Raw genomic sequence first — 26488 nt, 5'->3', positions numbered from 1 at the left:
CCCGGGCCTTGGAGGGATGGAGGGCAGCTCCGATGCCCCCCAGGGCTTTGGGGGGGGCAGCTCCAATGCTCTCCCCAGGGCCTTAGAGTTGGGGGGGAAGCCCAAATCCCAGCCACTCCCCAGGATTATGGTAGCAGGGCCCAAATCCCAATATCCCCCCAGGGTGCAGGCAGCTCCAATGCCCCCCCCCCCCCCCAGGGCCCTGGACTGGGGGGAAGCCCAAATCCCAGCCGCCCCCCCCCCCCCCCCAAACCTGGGGGATGTCAAGCCAAAGCCTTTCTCCCCTGGGCTGGAGAAGGGGGAAATCTGCCCAAATCCCAGCCCTATAGTGCCTTGGCCGGGGGGGAGTTTACACCCCCCACCGGGATGTGGGGCAGCAGCATCCCATGGCCCCCAAGGCCCCCGCCACTGCAAGGACAAGGCTCAGTGTGGGGCCGTGGGGACGCAGCCCCCAGCCCCATATTATAGGGTCCTCTGCAGCCCATGCAAGGCTATGGCCAGGCTGGGAGCAGGGGGGGAGGACACAGGACCCTGCTTCCCCCCTCTCTCCCTTTGCCATTGCTTATTCTGGGAAAGCAGCAGAAGGGGAGGAAAAAAATAGTATTTTTGGGTAAATTATTGGTGCTCATGGCCTCGGCGCTGCTTTTGGGGTGGGCGGTGGGGGCTGCAGGCAGGCCTTGCTCCCCTCCGGGGGGCCGAGGGGCCAGACCCCCATGGCAGCCTCCCCAGCGCGGGCGGCCTTGTGCCCCCCCCCCGCCCAGCTCTATATTTAAAAAAGCAAGTTGCCATGACTACGCGGAGCGGCTCTCGCCAGCCCTTGGTGCCGCAGGGAGGGTGCAGCAAGAGCCAGGGACCCTGCAGCCGCCCCCCTCAGCTTGGCTTCCCTTGCAAGGGGTAAATGCGGTATAAGCCCCCCCAAATTCGGTATAAACCCCCCCAAACTGCCTCGGTGCTTAACTCTTCCTCTCCCATTGTCCAGGGCTCGGTCCAGGCGAGACACAGGCGCCGTTACACCACAGAAAACACACATCGACTTTATTATGGCCGCTGCGGAGGAGGCACAAGAGCAGGTTCATGTGGGGGGGCCGGGGGGGTCCCCGGGGTGCAAGCTCCCCCACACCGAGGGGTCTTCCTTGCAAACGAAGCCGCCATCTCATCCAGATTTGTCCCCGTGGAGGGTCCGACTTCGGCTTGGGGTGCAGGGAGGGCACCTCATCCCCGAAGTGGGGTGACCCACCGCTGCGGCTCAGCACGCCAGGGGCCGGGGGCCGCGCAGGCTGCACCCCCGCATCTCCCTGGCCAGCCGCAGCACGGCGGTGGGACCCCCGTCCCCCAGGGGTGCCCCGGTGCCGAAGGCCACCTCCTCCTCCTCCTCCTCCAGGATGGAGCTGAGGCGGGGGGCGCAGCGGGCCCTCTCGGCGGGCGGGCGGTAGGGACACTTGGCGTTGAGCAGCCTGCGGAGGGGCACCAAGGGGACGATGGCGTCGCCCAGGAGCTGCTGCTGGACGTGACGGAAATCGTTCTGCCTCTTAAGGCGTTTGAACTCGTTGAAGGCGGAGGCGGAGGTCTGGTAGAGGAGCAGGGCCATGGCACGCGCCTTGTCAGCTTTGGAGACCAGGACGGCGTGGCAGCGCAGAACCACCGCCTTGTTCTTCACCTGGTGCCGGTAAACCCAGGCGAAGACCTTGGGGTGCCGGCGGTCGGCGGCGCAGTAGGTGATGCGGTGCAGGAGGTACGCGTGGCCCGGCCGGCGGGCTCCCTTCTCGCAGGGGGTCATACGGATGCCTTGGGGTCCCAACGTCAGCTTCATCTTGGCCCCGCCGGCCCCCGCATCGCTTTTAGCCCAGATCTTGCCCACCGCCTCCTCCGTGCAGCCCTCTCCCTTGGCGTGCAGGGTGACGGCGTTGCCCAGGTACCGCACCGTGTACGTCGGGTCCTCCTTGTTCAGCTCCACTTTCTGGCGTTTGCCGCGGAAGACGCTGCCCAGCCGCTCAAGCGGGCAGTCGGGCAGGAGGTCCGGGCAGGAGCGCAGGAATCCGGCCAGCAACGCAGCGTAGCTCAGCCCCGGCCCCAGGCTTTTGCCTTTGCACTTACGTTCATTTTCCACCAGCACAAACTTGCTCCGGCGCCAGGGCAGCATCTCCGCTCTGCCGAGGGGCCCCCCCCGCACGCCAATCCCAGCCCTGCCGACCCCCTTGCGAGCAGAAGGGTGACCCCCCCACCCTGGACCCCCAAAACTGGGGGGTGCCCGCGCACCCCCCCACGCAGGGGGGATGCCCCTACCCCGGTGCGGTGAGATGCAGCTGCCCGTATCCGATGCCGGTTGCCCAGGGAAGGATGCGGAGCCGTTTGGCCGAGGATGCCGCCGCGTTCCGGCTGCCGCCTGCGCCTGCTGCGGGAGCGACGGTGGCTGCGGGGAGGCAGCTCTCCGTGGGCTGCTCCACCTCCCCGCGACGCCGCGTCGCCCTCGGTTCACGCTCAGGCAGGGAAAGAAAGATGCTGGTGTAATAAAGACATCCCCCCCCACCCCCCCGTCACCGCAGCAGCCAGACCCCCAGCACCAGCGCCCACCCACGCCAGGGGAAATTAGGGCAGGATCCAGGGGGAGAATTTTTGGGAGGGTCAGACATCGGATCCTAACGCCGGCGCGAGGAATGAAGGGGGTTTTCCCCGAACTCGAGCGCTGCACTAGGGGGTACGCTGGGGTTTGCAGATCCTGCAGGTTTGCTCACGTTTTTTGCTCCAGAAACCCCATTTTTCCCTGTTTTCAAGCCAGACAGGTCTTCCCTCTCGGGCTGAGCTCTTGGCTTTTAACCTGTTGCTTTTAACTCTGGCCGGGGCCCTGGGATGCATTCTCTCCAGGGAAAATGAAATGCCATTTCAGAGCAGCACAGCCCGGGAGGGGGGATTTTTGGGGAGCGTTGCGGGGTGCCTGCGAGATTTCAGCCCCGCTGTGGAGTCTGAGGCTGTTTAGGATTCAGGTCCTTTGGCTCAAACCCTGATGTCCACTTTTTTTTACCACCTGGGGCTTTTTGTGGGTGCAGCAGGGAGACCCTTGGGCTCGGGGACCCACAAAGATGCTCTGGCTGCCTTGGGATTAAAAAATGAGGAGGAGAAAAGGGTAAAATAACAGTGTGTGCCCCCATTTTTAGTTCATTTGGGGAGGAAGATCCCAGCAGGGTGTTGCAGGGAGCGGGAAGCCATTTCCCAGCAGCTTCCCAGCTTTTCTATGGTTTGAGCGAAGCAACTGCAACCTTAAAATAGCTGCTTCACAGGCAGGCAGTGCCGGCCCCGCTCCTCTCGCTGCCACGGCCTCGCCAGCCTCGTAGGTTTTTGCAGCCAAAACAATAAAAAAATACAGGAGTTTGGGTGGTTTTCAGGTTTTCTGCTGCGGCTTGGGGCACGCGGTTTGCTCCTGGCACCAGGATGGTTTCGGGGAGGTGGCAATTTGTGAATTAGTGGAAATGGGGAAGGTTTCTGTCCACACCAGCCTCTATCTCTTGTTGTTTCTGTTCTCACCCTCATCGACAGAGGTAAGGACTCGTTATTTAATTGTGTGGGGTTCGTATCAACAGGGCAGGTTTAAGTCCTCCCCGAAAGCTCGTTTATTTATAGATCCCCCATTATTTAGGAGGGGGGTTCCCTTGCTCTGGTCCGCTCCCGCGGTGCCTCCCACCAGCTGCCCTGGGGCTGGTTTTCCTTTTCTCTCCCAGGTTTTGGGGGGGCACGGGAGCATCTGCGGCTCATTTTAGATCGGAAAACAAATGGGATTTACACTTCAAAAGCTGATTTCAGTGCTGCTGATCCCTCCTCTAGCTGTTTATTGCCTTGACTGACTGCCTTCGCAAGTAGCTAACTGTCGTCATTAGGTTCCAGGGTGAACAAGCACCTGAACAGCGCGAGGAAGGTAGTTCTCCTGGGACAAAACTGATCTCAGCATCCCGGCTTTGATTTTGGGGTGCCTGTGGTCCTCTCGCTGCCCTCTGCTCCGTTCTTAGCTCCTGGCGTTTGTACCACATCAAGAGGTTGCTGCCAATTCGGGTGCTGCATCCCAGCCTGTTGTGGCTTGTCAGCAGCCACCCAGCACCAAGATTTCCTGGCAAAGCCGTCAGATAAGGTCAAAATCCTCCCCAAATCCAGCAAACTGGACAAAAATCCCAGTGATAAATGAACAGGGGCTGTGACATCCATCCTTGCAGCTGGAACGTGGGGTATTAGGCTCCTCCAGCAAGGGGAAAAATAGAGATATCTTTAATTAAAGAGCAATTTGTTGATCAGCCTGGCGTCCCAAGAGACCTTTGCCTTGCATGGGCTGATTCCCATGGAAGAATTTGGGCTCGAGCAGCACGAGGGCATCCTGAAACGGGCTTTTATCGCCTCCATCTTCAGCCAGCTTTCCCTGCTGCCTGGCAGCCTGTAAGTGAAAGACCCGGGAAAATGTGATAGAGGAATGTATTTTTTTTTTCTATTTTCAATCAAATTAATTTATTTCTTTTGATCTCCCTGATCAGGAGCTGCTGTTCCCCCCGCTCTTCCCCCAGCAGTGATTTAATGACATTTTTCCCGTGGAGCCGCGCAACCAGTTTTCAACTGGGGAGGAAAAAAAAAACCACCGCCGAGGCGGCGGCGGAAAAATGCTCTGTCGGGACAGAGAAAAGAGGAGATAAAAAAACCACAGACACAAAAAAGGAGGAATTGGACGAAATGCGACTGCAGGTGGGGAGGAGACATGGGATCCCCTGAGCCCAATGCTTTGCGGGTCAGGGCTGTCCCCAGGGATGCTGCCCGGGGTTCGGCTGCGTGCCGGGGCGTTATCCCGGCGGGGCCGGCCAGCCTATTTTTCCAGGCGAGGAAATATTTAACCGCAGCGTCAGCGAGCAGGGCAGGCGGGTGCAGGCATGGAGGGTGTCGGGCAGCGCCCGGCCCCCTCTGTCCCCCCGGGCCAGCCCCAGGGTGAATCCCTGCAGCTCCTTCTGCACCGCAGCCGGGAGGCCAAAAACTGCGCCTATTGCCCCTACAGCCGCTTCCCGGTGGGCGCCGCGCTGCTCACCGCCAGCGGAGAGATCTTCTCGGGTAAGCCAGAGCCGGCCGATCCCCCCCTTTAAGTTTTGGGGTCCCCCACGCAACCCTTTGGCCATGCGTGGGGGTGCAGAGGGGTCAGCACAGGGTGCTGGTGTCCCCCCCCCCCGGCTGCCTCTTGGCAGCCACCATCCCAAAGCGAGCCAAAGATCGCGGCGGATGGGAAAATATGGGAAATAAATAGTGGAAGCAGGGAATGCGCTGGCGAGAGCCTGGGATTGGGCGGCGTACAGGGAATACGGCTTTTTTTTTTTGAAAATTCCTCCCAAAAAGTCACCCGGAGGGAAGCTGGGGGGGGTTGAAGGTGGCTGAGCGGGTGCTGGGGTCTTCCCCGCAGGGTGCAACGTGGAGAACGCCTGCTACAGCCTGGGGGTGTGCGCCGAGCGCACCGCCATCCAGAAAGCCATCTCCGAGGGACACACCAGCTTCAAGGCCATGGCCATCGCCAGGTAAGGGCGTGCCGAGAGCCGCCACGGGGGGGGAGCAGCAGGAAAAACCCCAAGGGGCAGTTTCTGCTGCAGCAACCTGAGCATTTGCCGGGGTGGGGGGCGGGGGGAAGGCAGGTTTTTGCATGGTTTTTTTGAGGAACTGGGCAGGGAAATCTGGTGTGGCTCTATTTATTGGTGGATGAAGGTCTTCTACAGGTGTTCTCCCCCCCCCGCCAGAGACTGAGCTCTGTGCCCTTCTCCTTTGGCAGTGACATGGGGGACCACTTCATCACACCCTGCGGTGCCTGCAGACAAGTGATGAGAGAGGTGAGGGTTCACGCGGGCGCCCCGGGTCCCCTGACCCCAGGCATCGTCCCCTGACCCCAGGCATCATCCCCAACCCCAGGCATCATCCCCAACCCCAGGCGTCACCCCCTGACCCCAGGCGTCATCCCCAACCACCAGCATCTCCCCCAAAACACCCAGAGGTGCAAAGGGGGGGTTGCAACCCCCAGCCCCAGCCCCAGGGTAGGCTCTGGGCTCCTCAAATTGCCCTATCCACTGGGAAAGGGGTATTCCTCCCTGTCCCACGGGAGCGGGTGTCCGGTGGTGATTCATTAACTCGCCCTCCCCAGGGGGTTTTATTCCTCCTGGGAGCTGCTGGGTGCAGAGTTTGGCCCCGGAGCCGTCGCCCCAGCTCTGCCAAGCCTGAAAACGGGGGTTTTCCTGCAAAAGCTGAGTTCCCCGCAGAGCCCATCCCGCTCTCGCCTCCCTCCTCCCCGGGGGCACCCTGGCACCCGCAGCCTGTTTTTTGGGTGGTTAATATTTAATGGGTCTTGGGGCTCGGCTCGAAGGCTGGATTCATCAGGTTCGCAGGCACCGGGACTCACCCTGGCGGGGGGCAAAAACACAGGATCTGAGCCCAAAATACCTATCGGGGCAGATGATGCTGAAAAGCCGCCCCAAAATACACGCAATAGAGGTGGATGTTCACCATGAAACCAGCCAAAAAAAGGGTTATTTGAATAATTTGAGGAAGAAGCGCAGGTTTTGCATCAAGGCACTTCTTCTCCCTCTTCTCCTCCAGTTCGGCACGGACTGGGACGTCTACCTGACCAAAGCGGACGGCACCTATATCGTCAAGAAGCTGGAGGAGCTGCTGCCACTCTCCTTCGGCCCCGAGGACCTGAAGAAGGTGTGAGCAGCGCAGCCGCTGGCGGCCTTTGCCCTTCGGCAGCAGGGGAGGATGGTTTTCCCCAATTTCCCCAGTGTGTAAGCGGCTTTTTGGGCACGATGCAATGGGAAATGCGTTTATAGTGTTAAGTTACCCATTCCTCTCACTCGTTTTCTGATTCAGCACTGATTTGCAGACACCGGCCCCACCTCACCCCAGGGAAATGGCGAAATCAAATTGTAGAAATTCCCTGTTATTAGAAAAAAAGTGTCCAGATATCGCTGTAGGCGAGGGGGGAGATCGCAGGCAGAAAAGGGTTTGATGCACGGCTCAAGCTTGGGCTTGTTGGTCCAGAAATGACTCCCGAATAATGCAAAATCATTGCTTGGGAAAATGCTGAATTCTTCATCTCTAAGGGACAAGTGAAAGTGAAAAGGAAAAGCTCCATCAACCCCATCAGTTATTAATAAGCCAATTCCAATTACGCGATTTGCTGGAGCTGGAGGGTTATCACGCTGAGCGTGTCCTTTGCTCCTTTCTCTCGGGCTTGTTTTTCTTCCTTTTATTCCGTTTGTGGGGATGAAGGAGGAGTTTGGGGGGGGCTTCTGGAGAGTTTTGTGTCTCCAGAGTAATGCCGTTTGCTGATTGTACTATTTAATTATGCACAATGAAAAATGAACGTGTTAACATTTCCGAACCAGCGCAGGGTTGGGCATTAGTGCCTACGCCCAAGTGAAATAAAAGCAGCCCTGGTTTATCTCCTGCATTTGCAGCAAAATGATGAATCACAGGGAAGGGGAAGCAGGGCCCTGGGGGCTGCCCCGCTGCCAGGCAGGGCAGGGGGGGACGCTGGCGGCGCGGACAGGACACGACCAGGACATGGCATGGTCCAAAGCGCTGCTGCCCACATGGCTAGTGTCCTCCTGCCCTCCCTGGCCGTGTCCTGCTCTGTGCCCTGCTCCATGCCCTGTGTGCACTGGGCTGTGCCCAAGGGTCGGGGTTTAACCCCAGCTGGCAACTGGGACCACGCAGCCACTTGCTCGCTCCCCACCACCCCTGGCAGGGTAGGGAGAAGAGGGAGAAAAGGAGGGGAAAAAAACCCTTGTGGGTTGAGACAAAGACAGTTTAATAGAACTGTAATGGGAGAGGGAAATAATAATAGTAACAACAATAATAATAACACTATAAGAATTATTATTGTTACTATAGAATCACAGAACGGTTCGGTTTGGAAGGGATCTTAAAGCCCATCCAGTTCCAACCCCCCTGCCCTGGGTAGGGGACACCTCCCACCAGACCAGGCTGCTCCAAGCCCCGTCCAACCTGGCCTTGAACCCCTCCAGGGACGGGGCATTGACAATAATAATAATAACAATGCTAAAAGAATATATAAAATAACACAACGTGCTCTCACCACCCCGTGATCGGTTGCCCAACCCATGCGGAGCAGCAATTGCAGATTCCTCCCCCACCATTATTTCTATACTGATCACGACGTCTGCGGTATGGAATATCCCTTTGTCAGCTTGTCCCGTCTATGCTCCCTCTTAGCTTCTATGGGAAGCTGAAAAAGTCCTTGACCTAATATAAACATCACTTAGCAACAACTAAACCAATATGTGTTGTCAACGTTCTTCTCATACTAAATCCAAAACACAGCAGCTACCTGGAAGAAAATGAACTCTGTCCCAGCTGAAACCAGGACAACAAGCCGTGCCCAGGGCAGGGCTCTGCTCCGTGCCCTGCCGTGCCCCGGCTGTGCCCATGCCGTGCCCAGGGCAGTGCCGTGCTCTGTGCCCTGCCGCGCACTAGTCCGTGCCCTGCTCCGTATCCTGCTGCGCACAAGGCACACCCTGGTGTGTCCCGGGCTGTGCCCTGCATGGCACCAGGCTGTACCTTGGCTGTACCCGGCTCCGTGCCCCGCCGTGCACCAGGCTGTGCCTTGGCTGTGCCCAAGCCATGCCCAGGGCAGTGCCCTGCTGGCGCCCTGCTCCAGGCCCTGCCGTGTCCCGGGCTGTGCCCGGCTCCCTGTCCGGCATTGCCCCGTTCCATGTCCCGGGCTGCGTCCTGCTCCGTGCCCTGCTCCGTGTCCCAGGTTGTGCCCCGCATTGTCCCACTCCATGTCGGGGGCCGTGCCCCGCCGTGCCCCGCTCCATGCCCTGTATTGCCCCGCCATCCCCCGCCGTGTCCCTCTCCGTGTCCCGCTCCATCCCCCGCCGTGTCCCGCTCCATGTCCCGCTGTTCCCCGCCCTATCCCCGCCGTGCCCCGCTCCATCCCCGCTCCATGTCCCACCATTCCCCGCTCCATCCCCCGCCGTGTCCCGCTCCGTTCCCCCGGGCCGGCGACGGCGCGTGGGGGGCGTGTCCTCCCGCCCCTCCGCGCGCGGGCCACGCCCCCCGTGTCTGTGAGGAGAAGGAGGCGGCGGCCATGGCGGTGCGGCTGCTGCTGGCCCGGGCCCTGCGCCTGCTGCCGCGCTGCCGCCCGCCCCGATGCCACCCCCGGCCCGACCCCCGGCCCGATCCCCGGCCCGCTCCGCCGCCTCAGCCCTGGCGGCCATGGCTGGCCTGGCTGCCGGCCGCCCGCCGCCTCTTTCTGCGTGGCCCGGCCGGCGGGCTGGCGGCCGTGGCTCGGCGGGGCCGCGGCGGGGTCTGCCTGGCGCTGGCCATGGCGCTGGGGCTGGTGGAGCCGCGCCTGGAGGAGCAGCGACGGGCCGAGGCGGCGTGCCGACACATCCAGGTGCGGCGTCCCCTCGGGGGCGGGCTGCTGCGGGACCCCCGGGCCTGGGCCTGGGCCTGGGCCTGCCTCCCGGGAGCCCCTCGGGCACCCTCCGTGAAGGGGACGGGGGGCGGTCCTTGCCGTGGGGAGCCTCTCAGACACCAGCCGTGAAAGGGATTGGGGGGGCCCTTGCTGTGGGGAGACCCTCAGACACCTCTCATGAAGAGAACGGGGTGTTCATGCTGAGGGGAGCCCCTCAGACACCCTCCAGGAAGCGGATGGTGGGGGGCGTGTTGTTGGGAGCCCCTCGGACATCCTCCATGAAGGAGATAGGGGGTGGGTCCTTGCTTTGGGCAGCCCCTCAGACACCCTTCATGAAGGGAAGGGGGTGGTCTGTGTTGTTGGGAGCCCCTCTCACACCCTCAACGAAAGGGGGTGTGTATCTGTCCTTGCTTTGGGGAGCCCCTCACACACCCTTCCTGAAGGGAATGGGGGTGGTTCTTGCTTTGGGGAGCCCCTCAGACACCCCTCATGAAGGGTACAGGGGGTCCTTGCTGTGAGGGGCCTCTCAAGTGCACCTCCCTATCTCCCCCCCGAGGAAGGTGGGGGGGACTGCTATGAGCAGCCCTCAGGCACATCCCCGACATGGGGACTGCTGTGGGCAGCCCCACAGATACCTCTTCCTCCCCCAAAATAGGGTACTGGGGAAGCCTCTCAGTCAGCAGCCCCTCACCACCCTAAAGCAGGTACCAGGGGGTCCTTGCTGTGGGGAGCCCCTCACTCCCTGTCCCCCTGTAAAGGTAGATGGGGGTCTCATGTCCCAGGAGGCTGGTGTCAAGCCCCCAGGACTGTCCCTTCTCCCCAGACAGACGGGAGCCCGGCAGGGCTGCGGCAGGCCGTGCTGGCAGGGCACTGGGGACGGGCGGTATTGAACATATTTCATGGGTAAAAATAGACCTTTGGTGTTCAGAGCCAGCTGTCACCTGCCCCACTAACCGGCAGACAAACACATTCCCGTAGAGGTTCTGCCTTTCCCTGAAGTTTCTCAGGATGCTTTCTGTGCCCTGCCCTTGCTGGGTAGTTAGATTTGCTGTCTTCCCCCTTCTACTGTCCCTGAATCTGTGTCCCTTTGCTATGGGGCACATCCCTAAGGCGGCCATTGGCACATCGGGGTTGTAGCTCACAGAGAAGTGCGCTTGTTTATATCAGTTCAGGTGACAGCTGTGGCACCACCAGACCTGTATGATCGTGAACGCTGTGGTTAAACTCCAGAACAGCCCTCCTGTGCTTTGTTTTCTCTTGTCTCTTTAGATTTCCTCCCCCAGTGTTCTCCCATCACTGATTCACTCTTCGTCTAGCTTACCAACCCTCGTACTCGGCTGCCGCAACAGCTCAGGGCATTGTTTTTCCATCTGTTGTTGCTCTTAATTGGATTTTCTTTTAAATGTTACTTGCCTGATATATTTATGGAGGGGGAGAAAAGTGTAATAGTGCATCTCTTTTTAGAAGTATTTAATTAGACTTGTCTTTACAAAACATATTTACATTCTAGATTAGCAAGTGACTCCCCCTCCCCATTCCTCTTCTTCCCATGCATCTACAGCACCCTCGGAAAGGGCACCTTTGGTAAAGCCTGTTTTAGGGGTAATTTGTTTCAGTCAAAAATATATGGTCTGCAGATTATTTTCCCTGTGGTTACAGTGATTTGAGCCTAATGGTTTGAGCCTGATTGTGGCTTTCAGGCAGGACCAACCCAACAGGATGCGTAATACCGCTTAAACAGTAAGGGAGTTCTTGACTGAGTGGGTTTTTTATCGTTGTCTTTTCTTACTCCTTTCAGACAGTGTTTGTTGGAAAGAACAAGCCGCAGAAAGATCCCCTGAGCTCCTTCCGTTGGCAGGGCTTCAAGCTGGAAGAATATCTCATTGGCCAACCCATCGGGAAGGGCTGCAGCGCTGCTGTGTACGAAGCAGCTATTCCTTTCTCCTGTGAGCGTCGGGGGCATGCAGAGAGCAGCCGTCCCGCAGGGCAGGGGCCAGACGTGCAGCAGGATGGTGGCTGGGCCTCGCAGGCAGCTGAAGAGGAGCCCGTAGTGAACCACCAACCAAAAGAGGCTTTTCCGTTAGCTATCAAAATGATGTGGAACATTTCGGTAAGGAGTCGGTTCTTAATCTCCTTGTCTGTCACTGGGAAAGTCCGGTTGAAATATTTAACGCTTAAGTGTTGAAAGCGCTAATTATGTAGCGCCCATTGAGCATGTCAAAACAAAGCTGTTGATATGTGACATTGGAGACGTCGATTGTTAGCGAGCAGTCCCAGAGCAAGGTAATTAGCATTCATCATTCCTCTGGAATCAGCATTGAGAGCTGCTGCTGGTGGAGTTGTTGATTGTGGAGGTGATCTTTCTGGAAAAAAAAGCTTTTCTGAAGCTGTCTGTGATGGCAAGGTGTAAGAAACGGAAAGCCACTGCTGCCACCGCGTTAGGAAGCAGTGTCCTTGTCAGTGTCAGGATAGAAATAGATTTTCTTCTGCAAAGTGTGGCCAAGGTACGAGTCAGTGCTCACAGGGTGGGCAGTAACCTGTGTGCTGGGTCCCCTGGCCGCAGCGTGAGTGGGAAGGATCTGCGCTGGTGTTTCCCAGCCCAGGTGGCTCTTTGATCATCCACCCCCTCAATGTGGCTATTCCACATTTGAAAAAAATCCACGTGGCTTTTCCCGTTGAAGAGTTTTTGTGGCACTTGATGCGGCAAGTGGATATTCTAAGAGAGTCTTCCAAAATGCCAACATCTGAAATCCCTTGGGCTCCGGAAATACCCTGGCATTTAGCTGCGGGCTTTTCCAGTCGGGTCTTGAAGTTGAAAGTGAGTGTTAACATATAGCTCAGAGAGCTAACAGTCAAGAATGCAGTTGAAGAGACAAATGGATTTCTTTCTACAAGTTAAGGCCTTACCACCTCCCGTGGTAAATTCTTTAAGTAGTTCCTTGCCCAGTTTTCAAAGTAGAGAAGGCAGTCCCTTCGATCTGGTCTCAGTTGGTCTAACTCCAGATACAGTGCCAGCGTCAGGATTATCTGCTTTTGGTCTGTATTGAGGCTGGATGATTTTGGAGCTTAAACCAATGTGGTGTGTAATTACTTTTTCAGGCTGGTTCGTCAAGTGAAGCCATCCTTGATGCTATGGGCCGAGAGCTTGTTCCAGCCACGAGGGTTGCCTTAGCCGGAGAATATGGAGCCGTTTCTGGCCGCAGGTACAGTCACGATGGAAACGGCGGCAGTTCTCATATGGTGACACGCTCATTTTATCCATCAATTAATTTTGCAGCACATCTGTACTGTTAAAAAGATGGCCAGAGGTTTCTGTAATAGCTCCTGAAAGTAGATAAAAATGAAGCCTTGGGATTCTTAATGGCTCAGGTGGCGTGTGCGTATGTTTTGTCTTAAACGACGGTGCCTTCAGAAGTGCCGCACACCTCAAACATCACGCAGGGACGAGCTGCTGGCTGCCTTGGGGATTTTTCTGCGGTGTGCTTTTCTCCCACGCGGTTAGGAAACGACGTAGCAATACCGCTGTTCAGACAGTGATTTAACACAGTCTTGTTTACTCTGAGGAGCAGATTGTGGCATGGCTTATTGGCGTGTGGGGAATACCTGCTGGTTGGATGGCATAGTCCAGCAGGGTGTTGGAAGGACACGCCAATAACTGGGGACCAACTGGGGTCCTGCCAGCAGTCTGATGGGTGACAGTGGCCAGGCACTTCTGTGCCCCGTGTCTTAGTTTCCCCATGTGTGAAACGCTTTGATATCTGCGGCGTTAGAGTCCGGGAGGATCTCCTTTTGATGAAACGTCATTTAAATGTGCGTCATGGTGCTTTTTAATTACAGAAATACACACCTACAATCGGTAACAATTTGAATGTATTAAACATCAAGGAATTTGACTGTCATACGGTTTGACTGTACTATTTTAGAACTGGTTTAGTTGTAAAACGGGTGGTGGGCAGCGCGGTGGAAACTGTTCTAGTGCAGGGAAACTGGCGAGAAAGAAAGTGGAAAATGACTCTTCCTATTCTTGCGCCGGAGTGAGAAGCGAGCAAACAGCATGAAGGTGGAAAATTGCATGGAAACTTGTAAATTAACTTGAGTTAGCTATCTTTTTGTTCAAAAATGCGTCTTTTTGTTCGATTTGAAACAATGGAATCCGCAGTCCAGATTGTCTGATTTAAATTTCAAATACATCTCAGCTGCCAATACAAATGAATAATGAATGCTGCGTGGTACGTCGCTAGCTGAGAACGCAACAGAGGAGCCAAAGGGTTATTTGACATTCAGGAGAGGAGAGGGGAGAGATCTGTTTTGCAGCTACAGATAGGTAACCTGACTTTCATTGTAGTAAGTGCTTCCTGCCTGTGCCATAAAATAGAGGGTCTAAATTGATATGCCTAGTGTGACGTTGACCTTTGTTTTATGTCTAGCAAAGTAATTGGTTTTTTGTCTTTTTTTTTTTCTCTAAAGCTGCTGTTGTAATTCTTTTTGAGCCGAGAAGCAGCCTGTGACTAGCCCTGCCTTTGTTAGCAGTATGGAAGGGCTAGTAGGGTTTGAACAAAATTAAAGGCTGGTTGTTAAGTGTAAGGCTTTCCAGCAAAGCTTCTTCTCCTGCACTGGTAAAGCACCAGTATTTCCTGTTCAACCATTGTATATAGGAAAATCCAGTTACAACAGAGTCGTAACAGCCACAGGTGCAGTCTTGGTCTGCGTACCCTCTGCTGGTGCGCAGCACTGCCTTGATGATGGCTTGCTTTGCTGTGGGAAGCAGCAGGGTAGATTTTGAACTCCAGAGAGAGTGCTGAGACCTGCCCGCTGCTGGCGTGGGTCTGCTCAGGCTGTGGGTGCTCTGCATGGATGTGGGAGATGCTGGGCTGAGGCGCTGGTTAGGAAATTGGCCGTGAGGGCAGGGAGGTTGCTGTCACTGTTCTTTCTAACCAAATAGTTTCCAGGATGTGAGTGTTTGAATATTTTCTTAACATGCAGCCCTGTAATCTGTGCTGGGCAGCCTTAATGCTCTCTCTAATAAGGTTTTCACTGCAGAATAAACGTGTTTGCACACTCCTTTGGAACCCTTCGGTGGGGAGGATGTGCCATATTAATGAAAAGTAATTTCGTAAATAACAGAGATGTGTCTGTGATAAAACACAACTGACCAGGAGACCGATGTAATCTGTGGTATCTGTACTTTTGTGCAGAAAACCTGTCCTTGGGAGGAAGAAGTTGCAGCCTCATCCGAATATAATCCAGGTGATCCGAGCATTCACATCCTCAGTCCCTTTGCTGCCCGGAGCCTTCGCAGACTATCCAGATGTTCTTCCGTTAAGCCTGAATCCCAGAGGGATTGGTCACAGCCGCACACTCTTCTTGGTGATGAAGAAGTAGGTAGAGAGAAGCTTATTATGCAACTCGGGCCTTTCGTGACACTGCCCAGCAGGGCTGTGTGTTCTGCTGCCGTGCGGGTCCTTGCAAAGATTTGGCCTGGGCAGCTGCCAAAAAGCAGAGTACATTTTTGGAAATGCCTCCTAAGACCTGTTCCAAGTCCTTGAGATTTTAACTCTTGTTCAACAATGAAGACAAGCCATTCTTTTTAATAGTTACTCCAAATTAAAGGAAGAAATGGGGAGCTTGTCCCAATTTGTCTGCCCTTCTAATTCTGAACTTCACCGCTAGTCTGAACACGCCACTAGAGACAGAGTAGAATCGGTAATGAGATTTATCAGTGCTCGGCATCTCTGGCTTTCTCGGATTTTGGTTTTGAATGGGTACTGCAGTGGCACTGACATAAAAGCACCTCCTGTTTCCCAGTCTTTGTTCTGCCTGCGGCTGGAGAAGTGCTCTGTCGTCTCTGTGTTTCAAGAATATGTTCTGTCTCCTGATTAGCACATCTCCTCATTTTTCTCATACAATCTGCATTATTAATCTGCCTCCTCTTTCGTGCAAAATAGAACATATAAAAACCTGTAAGAGTGACTACTGGAGCCCTTCGCCATGCTGTTTAAGAGGCTTGTTTTATTTGCAGTTGTTGATCTCAGACGAGAGTGCCGAAAATTCAGTGGTGGGTGTTGTTGCAAAGCAGAGGATGTGAGAGCGGCAGACAGAGGAGCGGTGTCAGGTTGGGGCTGGGAGGTGGGAATGCGTCACGGAGGTCAGGAAGACTTTGCCACATACGTGCGTGCTGTATCCCCAGCCAGCCAGCAGTGAGGTTGAACTGCAAGTGAGAAGCTTCCAGGATGCTAATTCAGAGCTTTTCCTTGTTCTGACTAGTTACCCGTGCACCCTGCGCCAGTATCTGAGGGAGAGCAGTCCGGATATTCGTCTCTCCACAATGATGATTTTACAGCTCTTGGAAGGCGTGGACCATCTTGTTCGACATGGAATAGCACACAGAGACCTGAAATCTGACAACATCCTGGTTGAATTTGATTCTGGTATGTAGATCGCTGAGTAGAAATGCCAATTAAGTCATGCACAGAAGTGATGCAGCCGTGTAGGTATTTGGGAAAGTCCTACCCAGGCATGCGTTTGGGAGAAAAATGAGCATCAAACCCTTTGAAGAATCTCGGGTTTAGTTTTTAGCTTACCGCTTGCTGTCATTGCAGCACTGGGAAAGTCATTTGTCCTGTCTGTGCCTCAGATTTGGATCATTAAAATGGACTTGAAAGGAGCGTTGTGCTGTAATCAGATGGAGAGATGCGGAGTATTGCTAAGGTTTTGAGTTGCACAAGCACAGCGAATGTTGTCTGGAGCAGATGGGCATAGAGTAACGCCACATCGATGCTGGAGGTGCCTTTGCTTCAGGCTCTTTGCCAAATAGCGCAGCATGGTTCTTAAAATCCCACCTCTCGGTGGGTCAGGTTAATGGTGCTGCACCCTGGGACGATGAAACGTCGGTTGGAAGGCAAGGGAACCCACAGCGTTAAAGCCCAAAGCAGTGTTTTCATCGTCTTGTTCTCCTGTCAGCCTCTGTAACTGAGTTTTTAATTACCTGAGCTCTTTTTTAGCGTGATTGAGATTTGAACAGGCAGGAAACAATAGCAGGCAGCCAGATCTGTGTAATTAAAGGTTTTGGTGCAGCAGCTGTGGAAGGTTTTCAGCAATAATAATGCTATCCTTTTTTTCTGGAAGGAAAAGCTGCTCTGGAGCAATGCTGAATGTGGTTAGGAATGATCGAAAGCATCGATTTTTCCATATCGGAGTCTGGAGAAGTAATGATTCTACTTTACAATGTTTGACTTGTCATCAGGACAAACCTATTAACTATTGCAAAGTTTCTCCAACCTTTTGCTATAGCGAAGTGTGTGTGTATATATATGTAGAAGTATATATATAAAAAGTGTGTATATATATATTTAAGTATATATATATATGTAGCTTTTGCTGTAGATAAAAAGAAAGGGAAAAAATGAATATATTCCTCCATCATGGATGAGTCTCTAACCTCAACTGTCTTCAATTTTATGGTATCCACAACATTTTTTGAGACGCACGTGCCATGGGGAGCAGTAATATCATTTAAACAGGAAATGGAATAACAAGTTTTGTTTTAGTAAAACCAATATTTCACCTAATGTCACAGAGGAGAAGCAGGAAAACTGTGTGTGGTTGTGCTGATTCCTGGGGGTTTTGAGATTGTTCCTGCAGAGTCTCTCTGGTTTCCGTGTGATGGACAGCAGGTACTCCTGAACTGAACGCTAACTCTGCTCGCCCTGTGTCGTTCGCAGCTGGCTGCCCCTGGTTGGTGATCACGGACTTCGGTTGCTGTTTGGCAGATGAAAACATCGGCTTGAGACTGCCTTTCACCAGCTCTTACGTGGATCGGGGCGGCAACGGCTGCCTTATGGCACCTGAGGTAAATCCCCCAGTAGCAATGGTTTGTCTTGCTGGTTGTCAGCTTGTCCTGCTGGTGGGACTAAAAAGTTTCAACCAAAGCTGTGATGCAGGCTGTGATAGGAACTTGAAAAAGGCTGGGATTGGGTCTAGAAGCAGTAGAGAGCATACCAGCACATCACGTTGCCGTGATTTGTCCCTGAGCCTTCCCCAGCGTGCACACAGCAATACTTGCTAATGTGGTCTCTGCTGGTGTGTGTTCACAGTAATACCTGCTGAAAACCTCTGCCATCAGGGTGATCATTTTCTGTCTGTTCCTGCTTATTGACATAACTTGATCATGCAAGACAGGACCCGTAGCATAACTAATCTCACCCTCTTGGGGAGCCGTGTCCCGTAAAGCAGCGTAGAAGATCCTACCTTGAGTTACGCTTGATAAACATCTCTGTGTTAATAAAAAAAGTCCCCTTCAGTCCTGTGCTGAGGAGCTGTCGAACAGACACCTTGAGTGCTAAAAGGTGAAACATCATCAGTGGGTATTACGAGGCAGAATTGACCTTTCCCACAAGAAGTTTACTTTTCAGTCTTTTCTCTGGCCCCTTTCTATGTAGCTATGAAAGAAGTTTATGCAGCAGTCCTTGTGTTGTGACAGTAGTTTTTGGATGAAGTTCAAGGTGGTTGTGAAATTATGTACAGGTCCTTTTTATTTCGCTGATGATGACCGTAGTAAAAGTGAAAACACCCTTAACTTGACCTGGAGCACCTTGCCTTGTGTTGCCTAAGTGCTGGTGCAGTATCGGTTGTTCATCTGCATGTCTCCTGTCAGCCTAAAATCCCAGAGTGAAATAGCCCTCGGGACTCTGTGAATGCTGGTCAGGGGCAACGATTAAAGCCTAGGCACAATGACCAAACTCCTCCCAGCGTCCTGGTGGGCTGAGCGATGTCTAGAGCATTCCAATAGTGAATATTTGCACCAGAGATCTAGATGAAACCCAGCTTTGGTTTCAGTCTCAGTTTATTACAGCGGAAATGCTGTCTCGACACTTGAAAATGAGTTTTAGCACAGAGCCCACACTAGAACTGTTTATTTGAACATTGCCATCTCTGTGACAGGTGATCACAGCGTCGCCTGGCCCAGGCACGGTGATCAACTACAGTAAAGCTGATGCTTGGGCTGTCGGAGCAATCGCCTATGAAATCCTTGGCCTGGCCAATCCTTTCTACGGCCACGGGGACTCGACTCTGGAAAGCAGAAGTTACCGGGAAGACCAGTTGCCGAGCCTGCCCGATCACGTGCCCCTTGAGGTGAAGCAAGTGATAAAGATGCTACTTCAGAGGGATCCCAACAAGGTAAGAAACTGTTGTCTTGAAGAAGTTGTCTGACCAGCCTTTGGGAGTATTGTTTTAGATCATTTCACTCTGGAGGGCTCAGGACTGTATTCCAGGTGTCACTGCAGTCTAGATAATGATCAAAGACAAACAAAAGGTCTTTGCTGAAGTAGAGTGTGGGCACTGAATAGTTTCAGGGAATTCAGTGGATGTTTGTGTCAGAGGCTGGACCTTGAATTGGGGGGGGGTATGTGCAGCTGCCTGATAATAAATAGTGATAAAGAGCTTTTTTTTATTCGTTGAGACTTTGTGGTGCCTTATGGGAGGCCTGGGGAACTTTTGGCAGCATACACACTACATGTGATGGGGTTGCAGCAGGATCGGCTAATCTTCCCTCTCCTTCCTTTTGCAGAGATTGTCTGCTAGAGTTGCTGCTAACGTGCTTCACCTAAGCCTCTGGGGGGAAAGTGTTCTAGCGTCCAAGACCCTGAAACCCGACCAGATGATCGCCTGGCTTCTCTGCCAGTCTGCGGCCGCTTTGCTCACAGACAGACTGGTGGATAAAAGCCGGGTAGAAACCAAAATGAAGATGTGCTTTTTGGCAAACCTTGAGTATGAAGACCTCTGGGCAGCGCTATTCCTGTTGCTGGCCTGGAGGAGCCGGTCTGGGTGAAGAGTACTATCGGGGGCATGACCGTGTGATAGATAAACAGCACTTTTAAAAGGCACATAGGAATCTGTCTTCTCTGTCTGCCTGAAATCCTGTAGTGCTTTAGGGAACAAAGCTGCAGGCCTGCGTTTAAGAGGTTTTTGAGTTTCTCTCTGGCAAGTGTTAGTACACACTGCTTTTCTCTCCCTGCTAGAGGAAATGCCCTTGCCTCATTACACTTTTGGTGAGGGTTTGCAGACCTTGCAGGTGTCCTGAGGTACGTGGTTGGTTTCACTCACATTTGGGAATTCATCGTTGACTTCGAGGTTGTGTGTTGAATGAAGCAAGTTCCCTTTCAGAAGGGGATGTGTGTGGGAGGAGGCACTGTCTAGCTGCTCTTTACACGGAAGCATCACGGATTTGAGCAATACACGCAGAAAGCTGAGCTGACAAAGGGATGTGCAATCTTTATTTTTTTAGGGTGGTCTTAAGATGATATTCCTCTGCAGCTGCAGACGTATCTGGCTATAACTGACAGCCTAAAAGCCTCCTACTGAGGTGCTAGTGAGGTAAGGTGAGCGTCAGGAGCTGCTTGCTTCTTACGATAATGCACCATTAAATACCTCACTAGTTGTACACAAAATAGGACAGTATGATGAACCCGAAACCTGCTTATATTTGTTTCTCGACTGTTGTATTTGTGCAGTGGCTGCTGCTGCAGGGTCCAAGGCCGAGTCAAACTGTGCCTGATTAGGGATAATTCTGCAACCGAAATGCTTAAAGAGTCCCTGCTTAAAGAGTTTAGTGTGATGCCCTTCTGTTTTACCTACCTGTTTATTCTGTTTAACAATGAAGTAATATCCTTTGCTCGGGGAGGATAAGAGACATCGATGTTTGAACGACAACAGTGGTGTTTATGAAAACATCATTCGATTTTGTGTCTGTAATTGTGTTTAGAGGAACATGGGGAGAAAGTTGTTGCACAATAAATGGAAGATTAAGCTCTGCTGCCGAGTGGGTTCTCTAAATCTTGTTCATCTCTGCTCATGGGATCCAGGCTTTTGGTTGTAGTGGCCTGTGGGGCTCCGTAGCCCTGGTTCAGTGGTGTCTTAAAAGATCGTTCAGCTCTTTCCAGGTCCATCTCCAGGAGATGTTATTTTATTCCAGCAAGTGGAGTTTCCCAAAGTGGATTGGACCTTGCCTCCTGAATGTGCCCGTTCCCTGCTCTCCTGAGTGGTAAATCACTGGCTGCTCCTGCACTTTCCAGGTTGATGTCATGGTTTGCCAAATGGCTGGTATCCCTAATCGTTACGCAGTAACGTGCCATCGAGGTCTCACACACTGCAACGGCATCTGGTTCAGCAACGCTGCAAAACTACCTGGCAGGGAATAGCCCTGCTCATTCTGTCTGTGAACACGGGACGCTGCTGGGGATGTAAAGAAGGCTCAGCAAATAGCACAGGGCCTGGGAAATCACAGAAAATGAGCTCTTTGGGGTAAAAGCTGCAAAAATTGAATTTTTTAATCTTGGTCTGACCCTAACTAATACTGCTGCTGCTGTTTTCTTACATACTGAGCTCTTGCAGTGCATTTTTACCTTGGATGACTGCCTTGAATTTGTGTGTGCACTCTCCCTTGAGCTCTGTACCCCCGGACTTAGCAGCCAGTTCCCCAAACACTGTCGCTGGAGCTTTTTGAAGAGTAAATACGGTCGCTTTTTTGGTAGATCTCGGCTCTGACCTCTCTGTTGTTCCGCTGAACCAGCGAGAGTTGGTTAGCTCAGCAAGGCACAGCTCTGCTTTTTGACCCTTTAATCATCCTTCCAGTACCAGGCATGGAATACACACGTATTCCACACCTACACCAACTGTGTGGAGCAGGCTTTCTGCTGTGAACATGCTCTGTTTTTTTTTTCCCCCTTGACTTTCCTCCCAGGTCCAATTGCTACATGAGTAGGGAGCAAAATTAGGAGCCAGAGTCGTCTGATTTCAAGCGTGTCGTTTTTAGGCCAACCAGGGTTTGGGCTGTGCCGGTTAACTCCAGACACTGGAAACTTGCTTCCCCTGGAAATCATCTCATTTCATCTCTCTGGCCTCAAAAATAGCCTAAAACGCTTGTCCCACAGCGCTTCCTCTGGTTCTTAAATCCCTGTTAGTGTTTCTTGTTTGCTTGCATTTTGTCTGTCTACAGTTCTGCTGAGGTTAGACTTTTTTTGTGTGTTCTTTCACTGCCTGCCTTTCATTAATGAGACATTTTTATGATTCTTCAGCATTCCAGGTGCTTTTGTAAAGCACAGTTTAAAAGTACGTGCTGTTAATGCAACAAATGCTGCCTTACTTTCTGCAAATCCCCAAAGGGGGAGTGAAACTGGAACGTTTCCCAGCGCGTCCCTCTTGCCCTGTCATGCTGAAGCCCCTTGCTGCCGTGTTTGTTCCTGGTGTTTGCCGGGAAGCAGACTGTCGTGGGGAAAAGGGGGCGGCCAAGAGGGGGAATGCGAGGTCCAAGCTGAATCTCTGCCCTTCCCTGAGCCGCAGAGTGTCCGGCTGCGCTTTGGACCCTGGGGAGGGCAGAGGGAGGCATGGTGGAGGCAGCTGGCTCCCTGCCCGGCTGCGGCACTCCAGCCGGGACGGGACAGGCTCCGCGGCACCTCTCGCTCTGCTCTGTGTGGGACAGAGGGTCGGAGCCTGTGGGGCAGGATGAGGAGCCATCTCTGGGCTTGCTGCAGCCAGCTGCTGCCCCGGGAAGCTGGGCTTTGTGCTCGCAAGCTGTCTGCATTTGCCGCAGCAGCTGCCCCACGCCATGGCGTCTGGTCCCCTGCTCTCCTGGCCACCTCCGGCTCCTTGCCCGGCATATCCATGGGGCTCCTCCAGCGCCCAGCCCCAGGACATGGCAACTTTTGCCGCTGGGGCTCGCAGTTCAACGTGCCCCCCAGTGCCCAGTTCGTGGCCCGGCCCGTGGGGGTCTGCTCCATGATGAAACTGCCTGTTCAGGCGTCAGCGGAGGGACTGGATGCAGCTTTTGTCGGTGTCCCTCTAGATACGGGCACATCCAACCGGCCGGGAGCCAGGTAAGGGGTAGCCATGGTGCCAGGGGAGCCGATGCTTCACTCAGGCTGGCCGGAATGGCTCTCATCCCGCGAGAGGAGTGGTGCTGGCATTGGGAACTCTGCCCAGCAGCTTTTCCTGGCTGTGTTCTCTCCCCAGGTTCGGCCCGCGCCAGATCCGTGCTGAGTCGGCGATGGTGAGGAGGTACAACGGCAGCACCGGGGCAGCGCCTTTTGATTCCCTGCAGGTGGCTGACATCGGGGACGTGAACGTGAACCTCTACAACCTGCCTGACAGCTGCCGCCTCATCCGAGAGTCCTACCGGAAGATAGTGGCCTCCGGCTGCGTGCCCCTCACCTTGGGTAAGGACCCCACGTCTCCCTGCCGTGCCACCGTGTCCCTGCTCATCCAAACTCCCTTTCCTCCTCCCCTCCTTCAGTCTGAACACAGTAGAAGGTGAGCAAGGAATCTGTCCCCTGCATGGGGCTAAATCATGGGTAAATTTACACTCTCTGCTGAAATTACTGCCATCAGTGGTGCCTCTTGTGTCAAAAATGGGGAGAATGGGTCAGCTAAGAGACTGTTTCAGTGCACAGCCTGAAGCTCAACCGCAAATCCGGCCGGCAGTGTGCTTTTGGTGTTTTGCTATCCCAAAGTGTGAGCGGTTTGTGCCCCTCTGGAAAGCTTCAAGCGCCCGGCAGCATGCTGCTTTGCACGGGGGGTGATTTGGGCGCGTGTTCAAGTTCCCAGCTGTCGCAGCTGGGCATGGCTAACTGAAGCGAGTGTATATAGTAAAGTGGGGCAAACTATCAGTTACAGCATCCTCCAAAGTGAATCAAGAACCTATTTATAGCCTTGGTCAAGGGTCCTTCTCCACACGCTGCCCCTGCCAGCCCTCATGTGTCTCTGGTCCTCCCGAGGAGGGAAGAGGAAGCAACCTGCACCCAGGAGCCTCAGGTTTTCCTTCGGGAACGAAGCCCTGGGGTGTATAAAGAAGTGCAGGATAGATGCAAGGGAGGAAGAGTCCGCTGGGAACAAAGGTAATAAGCACTGAGCACCTCTTGGGGTGTGTTACACCCTCTTCTCTGTCCTGTTGCAGGTGGAGATCACACCATAACATACCCCATCCTGCAGGCCGTGGCAGAAAAGTAAGTTTCCAACCTGGAGATGTAGAACAAGGACCTGGGAAGGAGCCGTGGGAAGGCTCCTGGTTTGCTATCCACGGCATAGGCAGGGCCACCGTGCACGGGGTGGGGACTGACGTGGCCACCCTCTCTCGACTAGGCATGGTCCTGTGGGACTGGTGCATGTGGACGCTCACACCGACACCGGTGACAGAGCCCTGGGGGAGAAGATCTACCACGGGACCCCGTTCCGGCGCTGCGTGGAGGAAGGGCTGCTGGACTGCAGCCGCGTGGTCCAGATTGGCATCCGAGGCTCCTCCTATGACCCCGATCCTTACAAGTACTGCCGGGACCAGGTAAGCTCAGCCGCAGGCGTGTGCCAAGCACTGCTTTCTTGCCCTGCCATTAGTATTCCCATGTCATGACTATTCCTATGTCATGACTTCAGCAGGAAAATAAATGTCTTTTCGGCATCTTGTCCCGTGCTAGCGGCTTGGCCCGCAGGATGAACGCTCCTGGGACACTGAGCTGTTAGCTGAGTGGAGAATAAGAAAGTGGGGGTGAGTGGAGGGTGCTCCCAGGTGCACCTCTGCAGCTTGGCCCTGGGATGAGGATTTATCCCAGCAGAAATTCCCAGCGGGGCAGGGGATGCTCCGTTTTGACTACCTTTCACAGACTCATAGCATGTGTTGGGTCGGAAGGGACCTCTAAAGGCCACCTGGTCCCACCCCCCTGCAGTGAGCAGGGACATCTGTAACTAGATCAGGTCGCTCAGAGCCTCATCCAGCCTGGCCTTCAATGTCTCCAGGGATGGGGCCTCCCCCACCTCTCTGGGCAACCTGGGCCAGTGTCTCACCACCCTCAGTGTAAAGAACTTCTTCCTGATGTCTCATCTAAACCTGCCCTGCTCTAGTTTAAACCATTGCCCCTCGTCCTGTCGCTCCATGCCCTTGCAAACAGCCCCTCCCCAGCTTTCTTGTAGGCCCCCTCCAGGTACTGGAAGGCCGCTATAAGGTCTAGCGGTCACTATAAGGTCTTTCCCTGTGTCTCTGCTCCCACAGGGTTTCCGGGTGGTCCCGGCTGAAGAGTGTTGGAGCAAGTCTCTGGCGCCGCTGATGGTGGAGGTGAGGAAGCAGATGGGGGACAAGCTGGTGTACATCAGTTTCGACATTGACGGACTGGACCCCGCCTATGCCCCAGGTACCGGGACGCCGGAGATAGCCGGGCTCACGCCTGCACAGGTAAGGGGGATGCAGCTTCGTTTCCCAGTGGGAAGGGGATGTTTTTGCTCCCATTAAAGGAGCTCGCGCTACCAATGCAGCGAAGGGAAATGTTTGGGAGGCCAGGGAGCATTTCACAGTGACGAGGAAAGGAAATGTTGAACTGGTGTGTTTGGTCTGTATAGGCTGGGTTTCCTTAGCTGCACATGGGGAAGGCAGAGCCCCAACCAGTCCGCTAGGTCAGATGTGTTTCTTGATCCCAAACCTGTTTTCTTCCTAGGCTTTGGAGATCATTCGTGGCTGCAAAGGACTGAATATCGTGGGATGCGACCTTGTAGAAGTTGCACCGATGTACGACGTCTCTGGTGAGTCTAAAGGTGGTTGAGAGCAGGATGTGTGCCTGGCAGAGGTGTCTGACCATGCGGGTGAAAGCCGTTGGGCGTTCATGGCTTGTTTTTTTTTTTTCCCCTCTTTTTGTCTTTTCGTAGGCAACACGGCCCTCCTGGCAGCAAACCTGCTGTTTGAGATGCTGTGCGTTCTCCCCAGAGTGAAGACAATGTGAGGGCAGCTCCCACCTGCCCCAGGGGCAACACAGCTCCCACCTCCGCCGAGGCTTTCCGCGTCCTGTTCCCCTTGTTCCCAAGTTGCAGGGAACGTGGGCTTTGCAGTAAGGAATAAATGCCATTTTACCGCTAGAAAAGGTAATTTCAAGTTGATAAACTGTAGGTAGCAAATGGGTTTGAACAGCCCATTTACTGGTGGCTGTAGCTTTTGAGTTTGCCTGGGAAAAGGCAAAGATGAGGCTAATGGCGTTTCGCCGCCGCTTTCCGAGCTGGAATTACTCACCTGGCTCACAGGGGCTCATCGCACAATTGTCACTGGTAAAAGCTTTCTCCCATTAAGGTGCAGCAGCAGGACAAGGAATGTAGAGGAAGGGGGGACAGCCGGGGGTGGCTCGTTCAGAGAGTAGGGGGGTATTTGACTGAATTTCCTGCTGGGGATAACCGGGCAGCTGCCATGGCAGGAGCAGCCAAATCGCTCCTAGAATTTCCGAGCCGACGCACAGGTGGGGACAGTTTGTCCACGGAAACACAGAGCCACCTCATCACACATTAAAATAGTTTATTTTGGTTGCGAATCTGTAATCGTCTTAAAACAAAATGACATCAGTGCCTGTTCACAAATACAAAAAAAAAAAACAACCCAAAAAACCAAAACAAAAACCGAAACAAAAATAAAAAAAGACAAGTTTGCCAAATAAGTTAATTTCCCCCCCCTCCCCAGTATCAAAAGTGCAAAATATGTACCTAGTTTTCAGTCCTACTTCTCAGGCTGCGATAGTGTGCTAGCTCCTGGCAGGCTTTCGGCGCACGGCAGAGCGGAGCAGGCAGCCGCTGCCCACCACGCTGGGAACAGGGAGGCGTTTTGGTACCAAACCTTTAGAGCGGGGGCCTGGTATCCCTCTGCTTCAGCTTCTGAGCAGTGTGCGAGTGCTCGGACTTCACTAGAATAGCGCACTTGGACTGAATTCCCTCAATCTTTGGATTACGAACCGCCATGTGCATAACAGAATCGCAAGCGCGTTTTGCTGACGATACGGTACGATATGGGTCGAGCGCAGCTGGAGGCGGCAGGTGAGAAAATTATCAGGGGGTGACGGCTCGCGAATGCTGGGACACGGTGGACAAATCTTGCGTGCAAGCAGCCTCCAACCACGCTCTTCTACAAGAAAGCAAGCAGCCAGTGCTCCACCATGGACACCACATCTAACTAAACGAGGGGTTTAGAAGAGTTTGGCATTCACTTCAGCCCATGTAAGAAGACTTTCCATAAAACAGCAATAAAAACCAGGTTAA

At 53.8% G+C, this 26488-nt stretch overlaps 4 protein-coding genes across 8 annotated transcripts; 3 read left to right on the top strand and 1 right to left on the bottom strand.

Moving 5' to 3' along the window:
- Positions 1–1246: 1246 nt before the first annotated feature.
- On the bottom strand, positions 1247–2140 carry FAM43B (family with sequence similarity 43 member B). Its single transcript, XM_054222593.1, has one exon. The coding sequence runs from the start codon at positions 2138–2140 to the stop codon at positions 1247–1249; it is 894 nt and encodes a 297-aa protein (XP_054078568.1).
- Positions 2141–3297: 1157 nt separating this feature from the next.
- Positions 3298–8283, top strand: CDA (cytidine deaminase). 5 transcript variants are annotated; one of them, XM_054222753.1, is made up of 6 exons: positions 3298–3533; positions 4279–4416; positions 4512–4716; positions 5417–5528; positions 5713–5834; positions 6595–8283. In XM_054222753.1, exons 2-6 carry the CDS (start codon positions 4322–4324, stop codon positions 6706–6708), a joined length of 648 nt encoding a protein of 215 aa, XP_054078728.1. In that variant the 5' UTR covers positions 3298–3533; positions 4279–4321; the 3' UTR covers positions 6709–8283. The 5 variants fall into 5 exon arrangements, with proteins under 5 accessions (XP_054078728.1, XP_054078727.1, XP_054078729.1 ...); XM_054222752.1 differs by having other exon boundaries at positions 3870–4416; XM_054222754.1 differs by lacking the exon at positions 4279–4416.
- An 811-nt stretch (positions 8284–9094) lies between these two features.
- Positions 9095–20250, top strand: PINK1 (PTEN induced kinase 1). The gene is made up of 8 exons (XM_054222335.1): positions 9095–9418; positions 11238–11549; positions 12539–12642; positions 14635–14817; positions 15704–15867; positions 17161–17288; positions 18380–18616; positions 19008–20250. Exons 1-8 carry the CDS (start codon positions 9110–9112, stop codon positions 19266–19268), a joined length of 1698 nt encoding a protein of 565 aa, XP_054078310.1. The 5' UTR covers positions 9095–9109; the 3' UTR covers positions 19269–20250.
- A 133-nt stretch (positions 20251–20383) lies between these two features.
- Positions 20384–26479, top strand: AGMAT (agmatinase). Its single transcript, XM_054222336.1, has 7 exons — positions 20384–22311; positions 22448–22650; positions 23388–23436; positions 23573–23768; positions 24474–24653; positions 24913–24997; positions 25121–26479. Exons 1-7 carry the CDS (start codon positions 21941–21943, stop codon positions 25192–25194), a joined length of 1158 nt encoding a protein of 385 aa, XP_054078311.1. The 5' UTR covers positions 20384–21940; the 3' UTR covers positions 25195–26479.
- The last annotated feature ends 9 nt before the right edge of the window (positions 26480–26488 follow it).

Source organism: Rissa tridactyla, chromosome 16 (assembly GCF_028500815.1).
Source record: "Rissa tridactyla isolate bRisTri1 chromosome 16, bRisTri1.patW.cur.20221130, whole genome shotgun sequence".
NCBI lineage: Eukaryota > Metazoa > Chordata > Aves > Charadriiformes > Laridae > Rissa > Rissa tridactyla.
The sequence above is the reverse complement of the archived record's forward strand: the minus strand, read 5'-3'. Positions and strand labels throughout refer to the sequence as shown.